The 17441-nt window shown below is 36.5% G+C and overlaps 1 protein-coding gene across 1 annotated transcript; it reads right to left on the reverse strand.

The window, feature by feature from the left end:
• Positions 1–537: 537 nt before the first annotated feature.
• Positions 538–1467, reverse strand: LOC122439252 (olfactory receptor 2T33-like). The gene has a single exon (XM_043464343.1). It carries the CDS (start codon positions 1465–1467, stop codon positions 538–540), a length of 930 nt encoding a protein of 309 aa, XP_043320278.1.
• Between the last annotated feature and the right edge of the window lie 15974 nt (positions 1468–17441).

Below are 17441 nucleotides of genomic sequence, written 5' to 3' on the forward strand. Positions count from 1 at the left end.
TAATCCCTCAATGTACATAACCCAATCTCTTTATCTTTAAACATATCTTTAAATATGTTTTTAATCACATAATCGGGGATAATTATTCCCCTGAAAACATTTTGATAAATATTTCTCACAACTTTAATATATATAATTATTTGCTCATTTGAAATTTATCAAAATATATGAATTTAGTTCTACAGTGCTTTCTTCAGAATAATTATGCACTTTCTAAATTATTTGTGTCCATCATAATTAAGAATTTTTATTGAATATACCAAAATGCAAATTACATGGTTGATATTTAGCATATCTTGTACTATAGTGCCTCAATCTTATTGCTGAGGTCCAAAGTTTAGAAGAAAATATGATAAGGTATGAAAATATGACAAATGTCACTTTTAATTAATTTATCAAATATAAAAGAAATAATTTGTAAAAATCAATGCAAACTGGGAAAGAGAGAGAAAAATATAATGACACAAACCAAATTTCATAACCTAAATCTAAACTGAGTAATGCCATTTTGGACAATAATGATCACTGTTGAGACCATCAAAAGTGCCTTACCAGCCACTTTCTCAAAGCCCCCTTGACATCTTTATTCCTCACACTGTATATAAGGGGGTTCAACACAGGGGTGAAGATGGTGTAGAAAGCAGAAACCACCTTGTCGTTTGCCCCTGAATGGTAGGATTTGGGCCGCATGTAGATAAACATGATAGTGCCATAGAAGAGCCCCACAACAGCCAGATGCGAGGAACAGGTCGCAAAGGCTTTCTTCCTGGCTGCAGTGGACTGCATGTTGAGTACAGCAGCCAAGATGAGACTGTAGGAAGCCAGAATGAGAGACAGTGGAATCAAGAGCATCAGGACGCAACAGACGTACATGAAAAACTCAAAAATCATGGTGTTAGCACAGGCAAGGTGAACAAGCGATGGTGCCTCACAAAAGAAGTGATTGACTTCCCAAGAGTGGCAGTAAGGGAAGCTCAGAGTGGCACCGGCCTGCATCAGCCCATCCACCCCTCCCAAAAGCCAGGAGCCGGCTGTCATGTGCAAGCAGAGCTTCTGATTCATGAGGATCGGGTATCTCAAGGGGTGACATACAGCCACATAGCGGTCATAGGCCATGGCGGCTAAGAGGAAGCACTCGCCCCCTCCCAGGGTGAGAAACAGGAAGATTTGAGTACCACAGCCCGCAGAAGAGATAGACCTGTTGTGCATCAGGTAGTTGGCTGCCATTTTGGGGACAATAGTGAGGACCAGCATCATGTCCATGAGGGAGAGCTGGCTAAGCAGGAAGTACATGGGAGTGTGCAGCTGGGGATCCACCTGAATGAGCATGATCATGAAGGTGTTGCCCATCAGGGAGGTGAGGAAGGCCATGAGCACCATGGCAAAGAGGAACAGATGGGTCTGTGTGTAGTCGAAAAGTCCTAGAAGAATGAAATTTATTCCTGTGGTGTCACTTGCATTTTCCATGGCTCCTGTTATTCCTGGAAGACAATGAATGATTAGGAAATGAGAACTGCTTAAAAGGAAGCTTGGGTATTTCCTTAAGAAAAATTGGTCCATAACAGAAAAAATGAGACTTGGAAGAAAAATTATGAGTTAAATTATTTCACTTCACAAGATGTTTGCCTTGGTATCCAATTGCCCATCTCTTTGCAATTATACATTATTTTTGACCAAAATAAATTGATTTTTTATATATGAAATATTACCAATTGCATTTCTTTCTCAATATTTTGTCAGTATGCCACAGAAAAAATATTCATAGTGTTAGGAACTGCTATTATATAATCTCAATTTCTATAATTTTGGGACTTCCATCTTAAAGAGTTTCAGATAATCCATTTTAGTCAATATTGATGTTATATAGTACACATCATAACTATTGAATATTTCTCCTATTCTTTTTTTTACTCTTATAAAAGGTCTTTTTTTAAAAAATCTCATGATGAATTAGATTTTTAAAATGAATTGTATACACAAAACAAAATGTCAACCTACTAAAACTCAAGTTTCCTAGAGATGAAGGGAAAATGGCTCAGTTTCTCCATTCTATGCCTGCAAACAGCCCATAGTCTGGGTACATCAAGTTTCTAGCTACTACAGTTACTTAGCACACACACACAGGTACTGCTCAGGGTCACCCATCACCTTATGTTACCGTGACTGGTTTTCCTGATTACAGGGGCATTTTCTTAGTTTAGGGATGTCTCAAGAGTTAACATTCATACCTAGCATATACTTACAAATTGAATCTGAATTAGTTAAATATACACATTATAAACGGTTAAAAAATTCATGAAGGAATACAACCTAAAGGAACATAAAGAAACTGGACTTACTTATAGGCTCTCATACTTTGTTATCAATAAGCACCTTTTAAATGTACTAAAATATTAATTTATTAACTAATTCAAGTATTAACAAGCAGGTTAATTACCATACTTAATTGACTGATTCTATAACTATATAATCAAGTAAAATATTACCCAACTTAATTTATCACACAAAACTCATTTGAGATACAGCACCACTACACATAAAATCTGGAGCATTTCAGTTATTTCCAAAGAGTAATTCTCCTTTCATCAAAGCTGCTAGCTTTTATTTCTGTTACATATTAGTATCTATGGGAATAGAGTTGAATATATATGCAAATGACTTTCATTCTTATATAACATATGTCTTTTCTTTGCAAATCAGACTTTTAAAGAAAGTAATAGATTAGTGATTTCCAGGAAGTTTATGTTTGCACTTTATTCATAATCTGTGCTGTGTGCTCTGCTCAGTCGTGTCTTTTTGCGACCCGATGGACTGTAGTCTGCCAGGCTACTCTGTCCATGGGATCTTCCCAGCCAGAATATTGAAGTGGGTTGCCATTTTCTTCTACAGAGGATCTTCCCCACTCAGGTATTGAACCATCTGCATCTTCTGCACTGCAGAAAGATTCTTTGCCACTGAGTCATCAGGGAAGCCCAGTATAGGAAATCTTTTTTTTCAGTTCTTCTGTAAGTTACTTTATAAACAGTGCAACTTATGTGAATGGCACCATATCTTTAGTAAATATTGACATTTTTAGTGCCTAATGTATACTATCAAAGTCAATTATGTCATTAAAATGTATGTTTGCTTTGTTAATCAAAATATCTATAAATAAGATATAATAATGTCCATATCATTATCACAGTTTGTTATCCCAATAATGTGTACTATATTTTTTACCTTAGGAAATTTGCAATTATGACTCCACTTTGTAACTTGTATGCAGAAGATAGCATATTTGTCAACATTTAGTTTCTTTCTAATTTTCTCTCAGTATAGTTTATGGTCCCGTGCATGTGACATGAGTTTTTTCTAGTAAATAATCTAAAAGTAGCATTGTTTTTGGCTTTGAGATAACTGAATCCCTAATTTTTTAATGACATCCACTGCTGATTTTTGCTTCAGTCACTTTTCATATGTGATCCTGTCAGATATTGTTAGGTGCAGCTATTATGGCCAATCATAGAATAATGCAAATTATTTTTGTTTTAATTTACATGCTCATTGATATTGAGAAAAAAATATCCACTGAACTCTTGGATTACTTCTTCAAGTTCCCTTTGAACATCTTTTGTCTATGTTTTCTATTGAATTGTTTGAATTTTCCTTATAGATTTAAATAATTTATTATATTTCTAGTTATGTACAGTGTTCTGACTTGTTTATATGCATGTCAGTATTTTACCCAGACCTTAACAAATTTTGATTGTTGCATCATTTTAAACCAAAGTTTACATTGAATATTACATGCATTTGAGATTCATGTTATTATTGATTTAGTGTTATTGAGTTAGATTACATTAATAGACCTTCTCGTACTGCACCGTCTGAATATTATTGGGATAAAACTGCTTATTACTGATATGTACATTGTTTGACTCTGTGATCTTGGTAAACAATATTATTTTTGAAGTATCTTTTGCATCTATGCTTATCAAAGACATTAACCCTATGAATTGTCTTGTTTGGAGTTCTTTTTTCAATTATATGATATGGAAAGATGGGGCTTTGACTTCATGGATTTGTTGAATTGGCTGTATTTCAATATAAAATTCTTCCAATTTATCCAGTCCAGATTCAGAGCAAACATTAGCAAAATGAATTAAAGAATGCTTAAATAACAAGAAGAAAAAAATCCAAATTCTTCTCAAAATTCACTTAGAAGATATTTATTAGAAATGGGCATGTTACAAGCACCCTCGCTGAGTCAGTCTCCTTGTTCCTAGAATCAAGAAGTTTATATTTTTCTAGACTGTCTTCCAGCACAGGATTAATTTGCTCTGTTGAGATTTACCTTGTGTTTTCTATTTGAATGAAAACTGTCAACTAATGCACATGCTTAAGGCCATTTCCTCAATTTATTTTTTATATGATAAATTATTTTATGCATGATTTTGAAAGTCTTATGTGATATTACAATCAAAGAAGAAAGTGTTTTAAAATGCTAAACAATTTTTAAAAGTTCATTGTGGTAACAAGTATTTTCACTCATTCAGTCAAATAAAAAGTCATGTAAAATACTCATATACTTCAAATTTAATCAGTAGATTACTAAGAAATCTAAAGTCTAGACGTTATGTGGCTCAGTAGTAATGCACATTCAAAGTTAGAGTACAGATAGCAATATCTGTATTCCTTATCTTAAATTCAGCAGCAAGTTTTTCCTTGATTTTATGGGATAGAAATACTGAATTAATGAGTAGCCTTCTTGAGTATGAATGCCTATGTCACTGATAAGTAGGTGGATAAATTTAGGCAGTTTATTTAAAAATATATTTAAATATCATAACAAAATGGGGTGAAACACACTGTCAATCTCTTATGATTATTTATTGATTACAAGAGAAAATGCACATAAATGCATAGCTAAATGTATGTCACAACACAATACCTTTATTAGCCTTAATATTTTTTTTTACTGTTATTAAATATTATGTTTCCTAACCTTGGAATTAAAATCAATAATTATTTGAGAACAATCATATAATACAAATCTACTTTTTTTTGACATAGGAATAATTTAGGTGATATAGTTTGCAATATATTTTTGGGTGGGACTGTCCCCTCCACTCAGCGTTTATGAATTTTTGAACACAGAGAAAACACACATAACCATTGTAAATTTGATTATACTAAGGATATTGGTTCTTTAATTACCTATTTTGAAACAGGTCTCATAGGTTTACTATTAAATACCTAAAAAAATTTTAGTATGTTATGGAAATTATCATGCATAAAATTATATACTCCTTAAGATTTTTAAATCATAGGGTAAAATAAAAGATGAAATCTTATTATGTGTTGTTTCCTATCAGGAAGGCTGCTTTACTCAAGTGAATTCAAGTCTGTATAATTCAATGTGTTCAAAATACATGATAGATTTATTAATATAACTAGTCATCTACGTGGCTTCTCACACATTAAAAAGAATAAAATCACTTGTTATTTATTTTTCCAGTTGCATAAAATCACTGATTACACAGAACTATAAGTTTTTGTTGCTGTTGTTATTTTCTGTTTTTTTTTTTTTTTTTTTTTTTTATCATGCTCCATGGCATGTGGCATCTTAATTCCCCAACCAGGGATCAAATCCACAGTCCATGCATTGGAAGAGCAAAGTCTTAACCACTGGACCTCCAAAGAAGTTCCTTAAATCTTCACCATTATCTCATTTCTCTCCATTGTAATGTGGTTTCCCCATAATTATCAAAACTTCACCCTACCCAACTGTAGGCATGCTCTATGTTACACACATGCAGATTCATAAATTAGCCAGGCTTTCATACAACCTTTTTTTCAAAATGACCTGACATTTTAAAGCTGAAATGACTAATTCCACAGCAGCATGCTATAGTTGTGGCCACTCAGACATAACAAGGATAATAGTTGTAGAAAATATTACTTCAAGCACTATGCTAGCTCAATATGTATTATCTCATGGAATGTCATAATAATTAAATTAAGTAGACACTGATATTTGAGTTGCACATGAATTAAATTAGAGTAAGGTTACTTTGGCTTCCCTGGTAGCTCAGACAGTAAAGAGTCTGCCTGCAGTGTGGGTGACCTGGGTTCAATCCCTGGGTGGGGAAGATCTGGAGAAAGAAACGGCAACCCACTCCTGTATTCTTGCTTGGAAAATTCCATGGACAGAGGAGCCTGGCAGGCTACAATCCATGGGGTCGCAAAGAGTCCAACACGACTGAATGATTCACTTTCACTTTTTCACTACTTTAATTTCCCTGGAGAATTAAGGGAGAAGACATGTATCAAACGCAGAGGCATGAGTCCAGAACCCAGGTTCTGGAATTTAAGTTTCCAAGCTAAATTAGGTCTTTCAGTTTTTGTCATAGTTAGAGTCTTGACAGTGAGAAGACAAAAACATTTAATAAGCAAGTACTGTATATTTAATATATTAAATAATGGATTCTCAAGGTTATGAAGTGAAGTGAAGTCTCTCAGTCGTGTCCGACTCTTTGCGACCCTGTGGACTGTAGCTACTGGGCTCATCTGTCCATGGGGTTTTCCAAGCAAGAGTACTGGAGTGGGTTGCCATGTCCTTCTCCAGGGGATCTTCCTGACCCAGGGATTGAACCCAGGTCTCCCTCATTGTAGGCAGCCGCTTTACTGTCTGAGCCACTAGGGAAATGATTCTCAAGGTTATAAACTGCATTAAATAATTATCTTTCATGTACTTAAAAAAAATTAGTTTGAATAAAGAAATCCATTTGTTACATTCATTCTGGATGGATGCATTTTTAATGCCTAGTTTTGCTAGCAAATATACTGCAAACACAAAATATGGCATAAATATTTTAAAATGCATTTATAAATACCTGTAAAAATGTGTAACTATAGGAATATTTGAGGTAAGTGGTTAGGTTTATATGTCAAACAGAGCTCTTTCTATTTTGTATTCTATTAATTGCAAGTTCGATGAAGTAAGACACATTTCTCATACTCTATGTGTTTCAAGCTTCTGTTTTAAAAATGTATACATGGTTATATTACATAGTTGTAAGATTAAAGGAAGTATAAAAAGTGTGCTTAACTGATTACTTAAAATTAGTAAGTTCTCAATAAATAGTGGGCACCATTGCTTTTACGTACTCTAAAACTGTCACTTCTTCTAAAGAATACTAATAAACACAAGTAGATAGTTAATTAAATGCATCCATTTAACTTAGAGCTGGAGCATGAATAAATTTCCATCTCTTGAAAAGTTCAATCATATACTGCTCATAACTACAGTTCGATAAATTTATGTAATATATGTCTACACAATTTATAGTCTCAGGAAAAATTAAAGAAACCCACATATGAAACAAAATATTCTTATACAGGAAAACTTGGACTTAAGTTTTCGTTGATAATATTCTTTACAAAATGTGATGTAGTAGAAATTAATATAGCATAAAGTTTAAAATCTCTATATCAGTTTGGCAGGATTGAGTTAAGTACCCTAGCACAATCCTTATTGCTTAAAACCAGCAACTTTTTCTAGATTTCATTCTAAAAGTAATATAAAATAAAATGAAAATGTCATTTATTCACAAAATATTTTTGTTTATAATGCATAATAAGAAGATCTATTATGAAAGTATTAAATTGCTGTTATGCAGCATAATGTAACAGTCAGAATGGTCTTAGATAGCATGTGAACATGCAAGGCCATGTTTTATAAAATATTTATGGCAAACAGTAAGCATGAAATTTCAATAAGTTAATTTCTTATTTTTCAAATTTCTGTAGATTATGTTATAGTCCTTTAAAATTTGGAAGCAAAATAGATAAGCACATTAGAGAACACCAGCTCAAGTTTCATATATTTGGTCTTAGAGTCTGAGCACTCACCTGTGTCAGTAGTAGCCATTTTGCAGGAGATGGATAATGCTGCTTGGCTCTGGCACCTGAGTCACTGTTTTGAACCTACTAATACTTCTTCTGTTCTAATATAAAATGTAAATTACAGAGGTAAAACCTTAGGGAGTCCTGAGTTCCAGGTACTCAAATGTTAATGGGAACCTAGGAGAATACAGATGGCCAAATACTTCTGCATGTATATTATTTTCAATCTCAGTATATTTGGTCTGAAAAGAAAGTGCTTGTTTGGTTCACCTAATCCTAAAATCATGATTTGACTATTTGAATGGGAGATTTGCTTAACAATAGTGTATAATAAGATAGCATATATAAAATACTTTTACCCAGGAGTGAGTCTAATCTGATAGTCTATACTTTAGTAATAACTAACGTGTCAAGACAAGCTAGTAATTGCATAGGGAGCAGAGTGCTATGGAAATATTTTTCCCAAAAAGGCACTCTTCCAAAGAGAATGGCTTAATTGAACTTTACCAGTTTTGAATTTTTCTAGACATATGACTTGGAATGAACTACATAAACTCTTGGAAATTCCATATAGTCATCTACAGAAGGAGGATAATAAGTTCTCTTCCATAAGGTTAATTTGAGTTTCATTTCTAAAATAAATATGAGACACCATTTGTATCAAGTAAGTGTTAGGTACCTTCTTCCCTTTCTCTCTGCTTTAGCAAACAATTTTAATTTCTGATCTAACAGGTATCCTGAGAGAAGTTATTTTTTTTTCCAAGTGTTTCTTTTATCTTAATGCTGGGATATTATAACTAATAACCAAAACATAAGTATATTGAATCACTTTGTATATCAACTGATTAGGGAATAAGTGAGATGGTTTAATTACATAAATCTATTTTACTAGGAGTCTCCAAATCAGTATATGAAAGTCTGTATGAATTTTATATTCAAACAGGTATGTATTAATATCTACAGTCAATGAAGTGAAATAGCATAGGTAAAAAAGAAAAAGAAAAGTCAAAGGTTGCAAATTCTAGATAAGTTAAATAAAAAACAAAAGCAATATTCATGAGTAATAATGATATCAACAGCTTATCAAAAACAAGTTTTATTGATGAATTATTGAGTGATCTGCATTGTGCCTAAGAATTTCACTGCATGACTTTACTTAAATCAGTTCAGTTCAATTCAGTTCAGTCCCTCAGCCATATCTAACTATTTGCGACCCCATGAATTGCAGCACTCCAGGCCTCCCTGTCCATCACCATCTCCCGGAGTTTACCCAAACTCATGCCCATCTAGTCGGTGATGACATCCAACCATCTCATCCTCTGTCATCCCCTTCTCCTCCTGCTCCCAATCCCTCCCAGCATCAGGGCCTTTTCCAGTGAGTCAACTCTTCGCATGAGGTGGCCAAAGTATTGGAGTTTCAGCTTCAGCATCAATCCTTCCAATGAACACCCAGGACATATCTCCTTTTTAGGATGGACTGGTTGGTTCTCCTTGCAGTCCAAGGGACTCTCAAGAGTCTTGTCCAACACCACAGTTCAAAAGCATCAATGTTTTGGCGCTCAGCGTTCTGCACAGTCCAACTCTCATATCCATACATGACCCCTGGAAAAAACATAGCCTTGACTAGATGGAACTTTGTTGGCAAAGTAATGTCTCTGCTTTTTAATATGCGATCTAGGTTGGTCATAATTTTCCTTCCAAGGAGCAAGCGTCTTTTAATTTCATGGCTGCAATCACCATCTGCAGTGATCTTGGAGCCCAGAAAAATAAAGTCTGACACTGTTTGCACTGTTTCCCCATCTATTTGCCACGAAGTGATGGGACCGGATGCCATAATCTTAGTTTTCTGAATGTTGAGCTTTAAGCCAACTTTTTCACTGTCCTCTTTCACTTTCATCAAGGGACTTTTTAGTTCCTCTTCACTTTCTGCCATAAGGGTGGTGTCATCTGCATATCTGAGGTTATTGATATTTCTCCCGGCAATCTTGATTCCAGCTTGTGCTTCTTCCAGCCCAGCGTTTCTCATGACCTACTCTGCATATAAGTTAAATAAGCAGGGTGACAATATACAGCCTTGACGTACTCCTTCTCCTGTTTGGAACCAGTCTGTTGTTCCATGTCCAGCTCTAACTGTTGCTTCTTGACCTGCACACAGATTTCTCAAGAGGCAGGTCAGGTGGTCTGGTATTCCCATCTCTCTCAGAATTTTCCATAGTTTATTGTGATCCACACAGTCAAAGGCTTTGGCATTGTCAATAAAGCAGAAATAGATGTTTTTCTGGAACTCTTTTGCTTTTTTGATGATCTAGTGGATGTTGGCAATTGGATCTCTGGTTCCTCTGCCTTTTCTAAAACCATCTTGAACATCTGGAAGTTCATGGTTCACGTATTTCTGAAGACTGGTTTGGAGAATTTTGAGCATTACTTTACTAAACAACTTCAGTTACATGATGCAGCAGTGTCTTATACTTCACTGAAATCCTTGAAGTCTTTCACCTGCTTATATAGTTGTAATATATTTTTAGGTTTTTATGATATAGTAACATTTTTATTTTATTGAGGGAGAAAAAGATAAAATGAAACATTTATAGTAGTATAGAAATGAGAGTGTTAATAGCCTCGGTAGGGAAGCCAGAGGTCCCCAAGGGGCAGGAGGAAATAAAGTAGCAACTGCTAGTGGCATACTTTTTTTTTTTTTTTTCTTTCTTTCTTTCTTTTTTTTTCCTCTCTTCTAATCCTATGTTGACTGCATAGAGCTTCTCCATTTTGGCTGCAAATAATATAATCAATCTGATTTCAGTATTGACCATCTGGTAATGTCCATGTGTAGAGTCTTCTCTTGTGTTGTTGGAAGAGGGTGTTTGCTATGACCAGTGCATTCTCATGGCAAAACTCTGTTAGCCTTTGCCCTGCTTCATATTGTACTCCATGGCCAAATTTGCCTGTTATTCCAACTATCTCTTGACTTCTTATTTTTGTATTCCAGTCCCCTATAATGAAAAATGCATCTTTTTTGGGTGTTAGTTCTAGAAGGTCTTGTTGGTCTTCATAGAACCATTCAACTTCAGCTTCTTCAGCATTACTGGCCAAGGCATAGACGTGGATTACTGTGATATCGAATGGTTTGCCTTAGAAATGAACACAGTTCATTCCGTCATTTTTGAGGTTGCATTTAAGTACTGCATTTCAGACTCTTGTTGACTATGATGGTTACTCCGTTTCTTCTAAGGGATTTTTGCCCATAGTAATAGACATAATGGTCATCTGAGTTAAATTCACCCATTCCAGTACATTTTAGTTCCCAGATTCCTAAAATGTCAATGTTCACTCTTGCTGTCTCCTGTTTGACCACTTCCAATTTGCCTTGATTCCTGGACCTAACATTTCAGGTTCCTCTGCAATATTGCTCTTTACAGCAACAGACTTCCATCACCAGTCACATCCACAACTAGGTGTTGTTTTTGCTTTGGCTCCATCTGTTCATTCTTTCTGGAGTTATTTCCCAACTAAACTCCAGTAGCATATTAGGCACCTGCCAGCCTGGCGAGTTCATCTTTCAGTGTCCTATTTTTTTGCCTTTTCATACTGTTCATGGGGTTCTCAAGGCAAGAATACTGAAGTAGTTTGCCATTCCCTTTTCCAGTGGACCACGTTTTGTCAGAACTCTCCAACATGACCCATCTGTCTTGGGTGGCCCTATATGGCATGGCTCATAGTTTCATTGAGTTAGACAAGGCTGTGGTCCATGTGATCAGATTGGTTAGTTTTCGTGATTGTGGTTTTCATTCTGTCAGCCCTCTGATGGAGAATGATAAGAGGCTTATGGAAGTTTCCTGATGGGAGAGACTGAGGAGGAAACCGGGTCTTGTACTGATGAGGGGCCATGTTGAATAAATCTTTAATCCAATTTTCTGCTGATGGAAATTCTGCTGATGGGCTGTGTTCCCTCCCTATTGTTTGACCTGAGGCCAAGCTATGGTGGGTGTAATGAAGATAATCCTTCAAAAGGTCCCATGCAGGCACTGCTGCAATCAGTGCCCCCAACCCTGCAGCAAGCCACCACCAACCCACGCCTCTGTTGGAGACTCCTGGACACTCATAAGCAAGTCTGGGTCAGTCTGTTGTGGGGTCACTGCTCCTTTCTCCTGGGTCCTGATGCTCACAAGGTTTTGTTTGTGCCCTCCCAGAGACTGTTTCCCCAGTCCTCTGTAAGTTCAGGTGGTTCTGTGGGGGATTAATGGTGACCTCCTCCAAGAGGGCTTATGCCATACCCAGGTCTACTGCACCCAGAACCCCTGCCCCTGCCCCACAGCTGACCCATACCTCTGCAGGAGACACTCAAACACAGTTCTGGCTCAGTGTCTGTGGGATCTCTGGGTCCTGGTGTGCACAAGGTTTGTTTGAGCCCTCTGAGTGTCTCTGGAGGGTATGGGGTTTGATTTTAAATGTGATTTTGCACCTCCTACAGTCTTTCTGAGGCTTCTTCTCCGCCCTTGAATGAACTAAGATCATTGCATCCGGTCCCATCACTTCATGGCAAGTAGACTGGAAAACAATGGAAACAGTGACATACTTTATTTTCTCGGGCTCCAAAATCATTGCAGATGGTGATTGCAGCCATGAAATTAAAAGACGCTTGCTCCTTGGAAGAAAAGTTATGACCCACCTAGACAGCATATTAAAAAGCAGAGACATTACTTTGCCAACAAAGGTCCATCTATTCAAAGCTATGGTTTTCCAGTAGTCAGGCATGGATGTGAGAGTCAGACTATAAAGAAAGCTAAACACTGAAGAATTGATGCTTTTGCACTGTGGTGTTGGAGAAGACTCTTGAGAGTACCTTGAACTGCAAGGAGATTCAACCAATCAATCCTAAAGGAATTCAGTCCTGAATATTCATTGGAAGGACTGATGCTGAAGCTGAAACTCCAATACTTTGACCACCTGATTCGAAGAACTGACTCATTTGAAAAGACCCTGATGCTGGGAAAGATTGACGGTAGGAGGAAAATGGGATGTATCGCTCAAAATTCTGCAAGCCAGTCTACAGAAATACGTGAACCATGAACTTCCAGATGTTCAAGATGGTTTTAGAAAAGGCAGAGGAACCAGAGATCCAATTGCCAACATCCACTAGATCATCAAAAAAGCAAAAGAGTTCCAGAAAAACATCTATTTCTGCTTTATTGACAATGCCAAAGCCTTTGACTGTGTGGATCACAATAAACTATGGAAAATTCTGAGAGAGATGGGAATACCAGACCACCTGACCTGCCTCTTGAGAAATCTGTGTGCAGGTCAAGAAGCAACAGTTAGAGCTGGACATGGAACAACAGACTGGTTCCAAACAGGAGAAGGAGTACGTCAAGGCTGTATATTGTCACCCTGCTTATTTAACTTATATGCAGAGTAGGTCATGAGAAACGCTGGGCTGGAAGAAGCACAAGCTGGAATCAAGATTGCCGGGAGAAATATCAATAACCTCAGATATGCAGATGACACCACCCTTATGGCAGAAAGTGAAGAGGAACTAAAAAGTCCCTTGATGAAAGTGAAAGAGGACAGTGAAAAAGTTGGCTTAAAGCTCAACATTCAGAAAACTAAGATTATGGCATCCGGTCCCATCACTTCGTGGCAAATAGATGGGGAAACAGTGCAAACAGTGTCAGACTTTATTTTTCTGGGCTCCAAGATCACTGCAGATGGTGATTGCAGCCATGAAATTAAAAGACGCTTGCTCCTTGGAAGGAAAATTATGACCAACCTAGATCGCATATTAAAAAGCAGAGACATTACTTTGCCAACAAAGTTCCATCTAGTCAAGGCTATGTTTTTTCCAGGGGTCATGTATGGATATGAGAGTTGGACTGTGCAGAACGCTGAGCGCCAAAACATTGATGCTTTTGAACTGTGGTGTTGGACAAGACTCTTGAGAGTCCCTTGGACTGCAAGGAGAACCAACCAGTCCATCCTAAAAAGGAGATATGTCCTGGGTGTTCATTGGAAGGATTGATGCTGAAGCTGAAACTCCAATACTTTGGCCACCTCATGCGAAGAGTTGACTCACTGGAAAAGGCCCTGATGCTGGGAGGGATTGGGAGCAGGAGGAGAAGGGGATGACAGAGGATGAGATGGTTGGATGTCATCACCGACTAGATGGGCATGAGTTTGGGTAAACTCCGGGAGATGGTGATGGACAGGGAGGCCTGGAGTGCTGCAATTCATGGGGTCGCAGAGTAGTACAAGGATGAGGGACTGAACTGAACTGAACTGAACTGAATGACTGCATTTAACTGAATCCTGTGTTGTCGTGGCGACACCTGATTCTATCTGAACAACTTTATCTCAAAGCTTGAGCAAACCAATGTGTTTTTCTCATGGAAATGTTTTCTTAAGTTACGTTAATGAACTATGTATTTGCTTGGAATTCTGCCATTCTTGGAGACTCCTGTCAATTGTTTTATGGCTGGGGATGACTCACCTTGTGCCAAAGCTATCTCCAAATGCATGTTGTGGGTGAGGGGCCTGTTGCAACTCTCTCAGTTTTAAACTCTCTCATTTTCCTTTCTCTAATTAGCAACAGCTTACTAAAAATTAGCAAGGAGGCACTCTTTCTGTCCCCTTGTGATGTCCATGTCAGAACCTTTCACTATCTCTTTTATACTTTAATAAAACTTTATTACCCAAAAAGCTCTGAGTGATCAAGCCTTTTCTCTGGCCCTGGATGGAATCTCTCTCCTCTGGAGGCCACAAATCCCAGTGTCACACATGGCTAGTAGCAGCAATACTTCAATAACACTACCAATCAAATGCTTTACAAATGATCTAGGTAAATGCGTACAATATTATTTATCTGAGAAATGCACCCTGAAACTGAGAGCTTCCCAGGTGTTATTTTTAGCCCTTGGTGTTGCTAGAAACAGGTTGATATTTTCCTATTAAAATACACAATTTCATAGACACCCATGCAGTCACTATAAATATGGCCTGCTAATAATGCCAATTGACTAATATCTGGGCCTTTTGGATATGTTAAATTCCATGACAAAGCAAAATTATGGTTACAGGTGATATTAAAAGTGGTAATCAGCTGACTTTGGAATAGAGAATTTACCTAGATTATCTAAATAGGCAAAACTAATCTCAAGAGTCTATATAAGTAGAAGCAGGATGCAAATGTGTGAATCAAAGAAATGGTGGTGTGAGAATGATTCAACCCAATGTTGCTGGCTTTGGAGATAGAGAGAGAGGGTCATCAGCTAAGGAGTACATTAAGGATCTAGAAGTGGAAAGACAAGGAAACTATTTTCTCCCAGTGATTCCAGGAGAAATGCTGCCTGTCACCTCTTTAATTTTAGCTCTATAAAACCAATTTTATACCTTTGATCTTGCGAAGTGCAAGGCAATAATGTGTGCTAAATCATTAGGAATGTAATTATTTTATACAACAACAGGAGATTAATACCTTCAACATGAGAAACAGCAACTCTGTGACTACAACAGACCCAGGCAAAAACAAAATTCCTCCATAATCCTGTCTGAAAAGATACAATGGAAGCATTGTCCAAGCCACAGAGGATATCAACATGCCCTTTCTCTATGTAAAATAAATGGCTTTGACTTTGTTACCAATTACTGTTTGCCTTTGTCCAGTGTATCTGTTAGGGGAAGCACACTGACTGAAACTGCCCACCCTGGCCAGGCACCATTGTAACCATCTGCATGAGTTGTTTTACGGCAGGAGGTCCTGGTAAGGAACACGGAACTAATAAGCCACCACCAACTGGAAGAGTTCAGGAAAGGTCAAAAAGAGACACCATATGTACGGCCACCTCCCAGAATCCTTCTTGCTGACATCCATCTTGGCTGAACAAGGCGTGCACCAACAGGATGGACTCTGAGTCAGAAAGATTGGCTAAAGACAATACCATCACCATAAAACCCATGTGGCAGAGCAGTTCTCCTGGGTTACCTTACCCTACTGCTCTCCGCCTGGGCACCGCTTCCCAAGAAAATCTCTTACTTTGTCAGAACATGTGTCTCCTCAGACATTTCATTTCCAAGTATTAGACAAGAGCCCAGTTTCGGGCCCTGGAAGGCATCCACCGTCCTGTAACATACCTTCACTATAGACAAAATTTATTAAGATACCTAATCATAAAATTACTTCTGCTTCCAGACAACAGACAATCTGAGGAAAAGCATCACTTCTTAAACCCTCTCAAGACGACATAACGCAAACACAGTTTGTATAAATCCTCTCTAACACTGTCTTACTGATATGTCTTTTATTTCGCCCATAATGTGTAATTATTTGTAAAGGTTAGGATGGTAGGATGAATTTCATTGATGTTTAAAGAGGATAGGAACTTTACAGATAATTACTGGCCATAACGGAAAGACACTTCAACTTATTGCCCATTTACATTAAATTTTTTGGTATTTCTTATTACTGGAGTACTTTCACGCCCTGTGTATGAGGCATTTTATTTTGCAGCTTGGTTGTTGTTTCTTGTACTTTGATTTCTTTGTATATTTAAGCATATCTTTAATGAACTTATGCTCTATATTTTACTGCAATCCAATTTATCAAACATTTTCTCTATGCTTTGTGTGATTTTCACTTTCACTTTTCCCTATACCCAAGTTCTGAAGATATTTACTTTAATTATGTTTTTGAAGCTTTGTTTTGTGCTGTAAGCATTTGTATTTTTGACCATCTAGTTTATTTATAAGCTTGCATATGGTATGAAAAAATAGCCAAGTCTCTGTTTTTGTACTTTGATATCTAATCATTCCAGTAGTTTTCAATGAAAATAGTATACCTTCCTCACTACTCTATAGGAGGAACTTTGTCATAAGCTAATTATAAATTATAATAACTATACTAACCAAAACAATGTTTCTAATACTCTATTAAAACATGACTGTAATAAGCATGCCATAACATTTTATAATGATCTATTTTGTAGTGTATAGATAGGCTACTGAGAAGCAATCATATTTATTATACTAAGCTACCACAAAGCAATCACATTGCTGTTTCTTCATTATCAGTGTATGAATCATTATACCTTTAAAGAAATATAAATTTGCTCTTTACATTGTCTTTTCATTTTTGATGTCTACTGATAGTAAGAAGTTTATCATCTACAATATCTTGTATCATATAACTGACAGAGAAAATATTCATCTTTTAAACAGACAACATAAATTTATGGCATTGATAAATTCAATACAGTGCTATCAATATTCTTTCTCTTTCTTCTGATTTTCTCAATAACATTTTCTTTTCCCTAACTTAATTTATTGAAAAATTACAGTGTATAATACATATAATGTGCAAAATATATATTAATTGACTGATATTGATAAAGCTTCTAACCAACAGTAGGCTATTAATATTTAAATTTTTGGTTTGCCTAAAGTTATAAGTGGATATTAAACTGTAAAAGGACCACTGATCACCATAATTTTCAAATGTTAACACTAACAGATTCTTTAAAAATGTTAATTAAATATAGATACTGCAGTTTAGTAAATTTTATTAGAAA

The sequence above is a fragment of the Cervus canadensis genome, chromosome 4 (assembly GCF_019320065.1).
Source record: "Cervus canadensis isolate Bull #8, Minnesota chromosome 4, ASM1932006v1, whole genome shotgun sequence".
Taxonomy (NCBI): Eukaryota; Metazoa; Chordata; class Mammalia; order Artiodactyla; family Cervidae; genus Cervus; species Cervus canadensis.

Coding starts and splice junctions, on each gene's coding strand:
- LOC122439252 (XM_043464343.1), bottom strand. CDS start 1,467: ATGGAAAATGCAAGTGACACCACAGGAATAAATTTCATTCTTCTAGGA.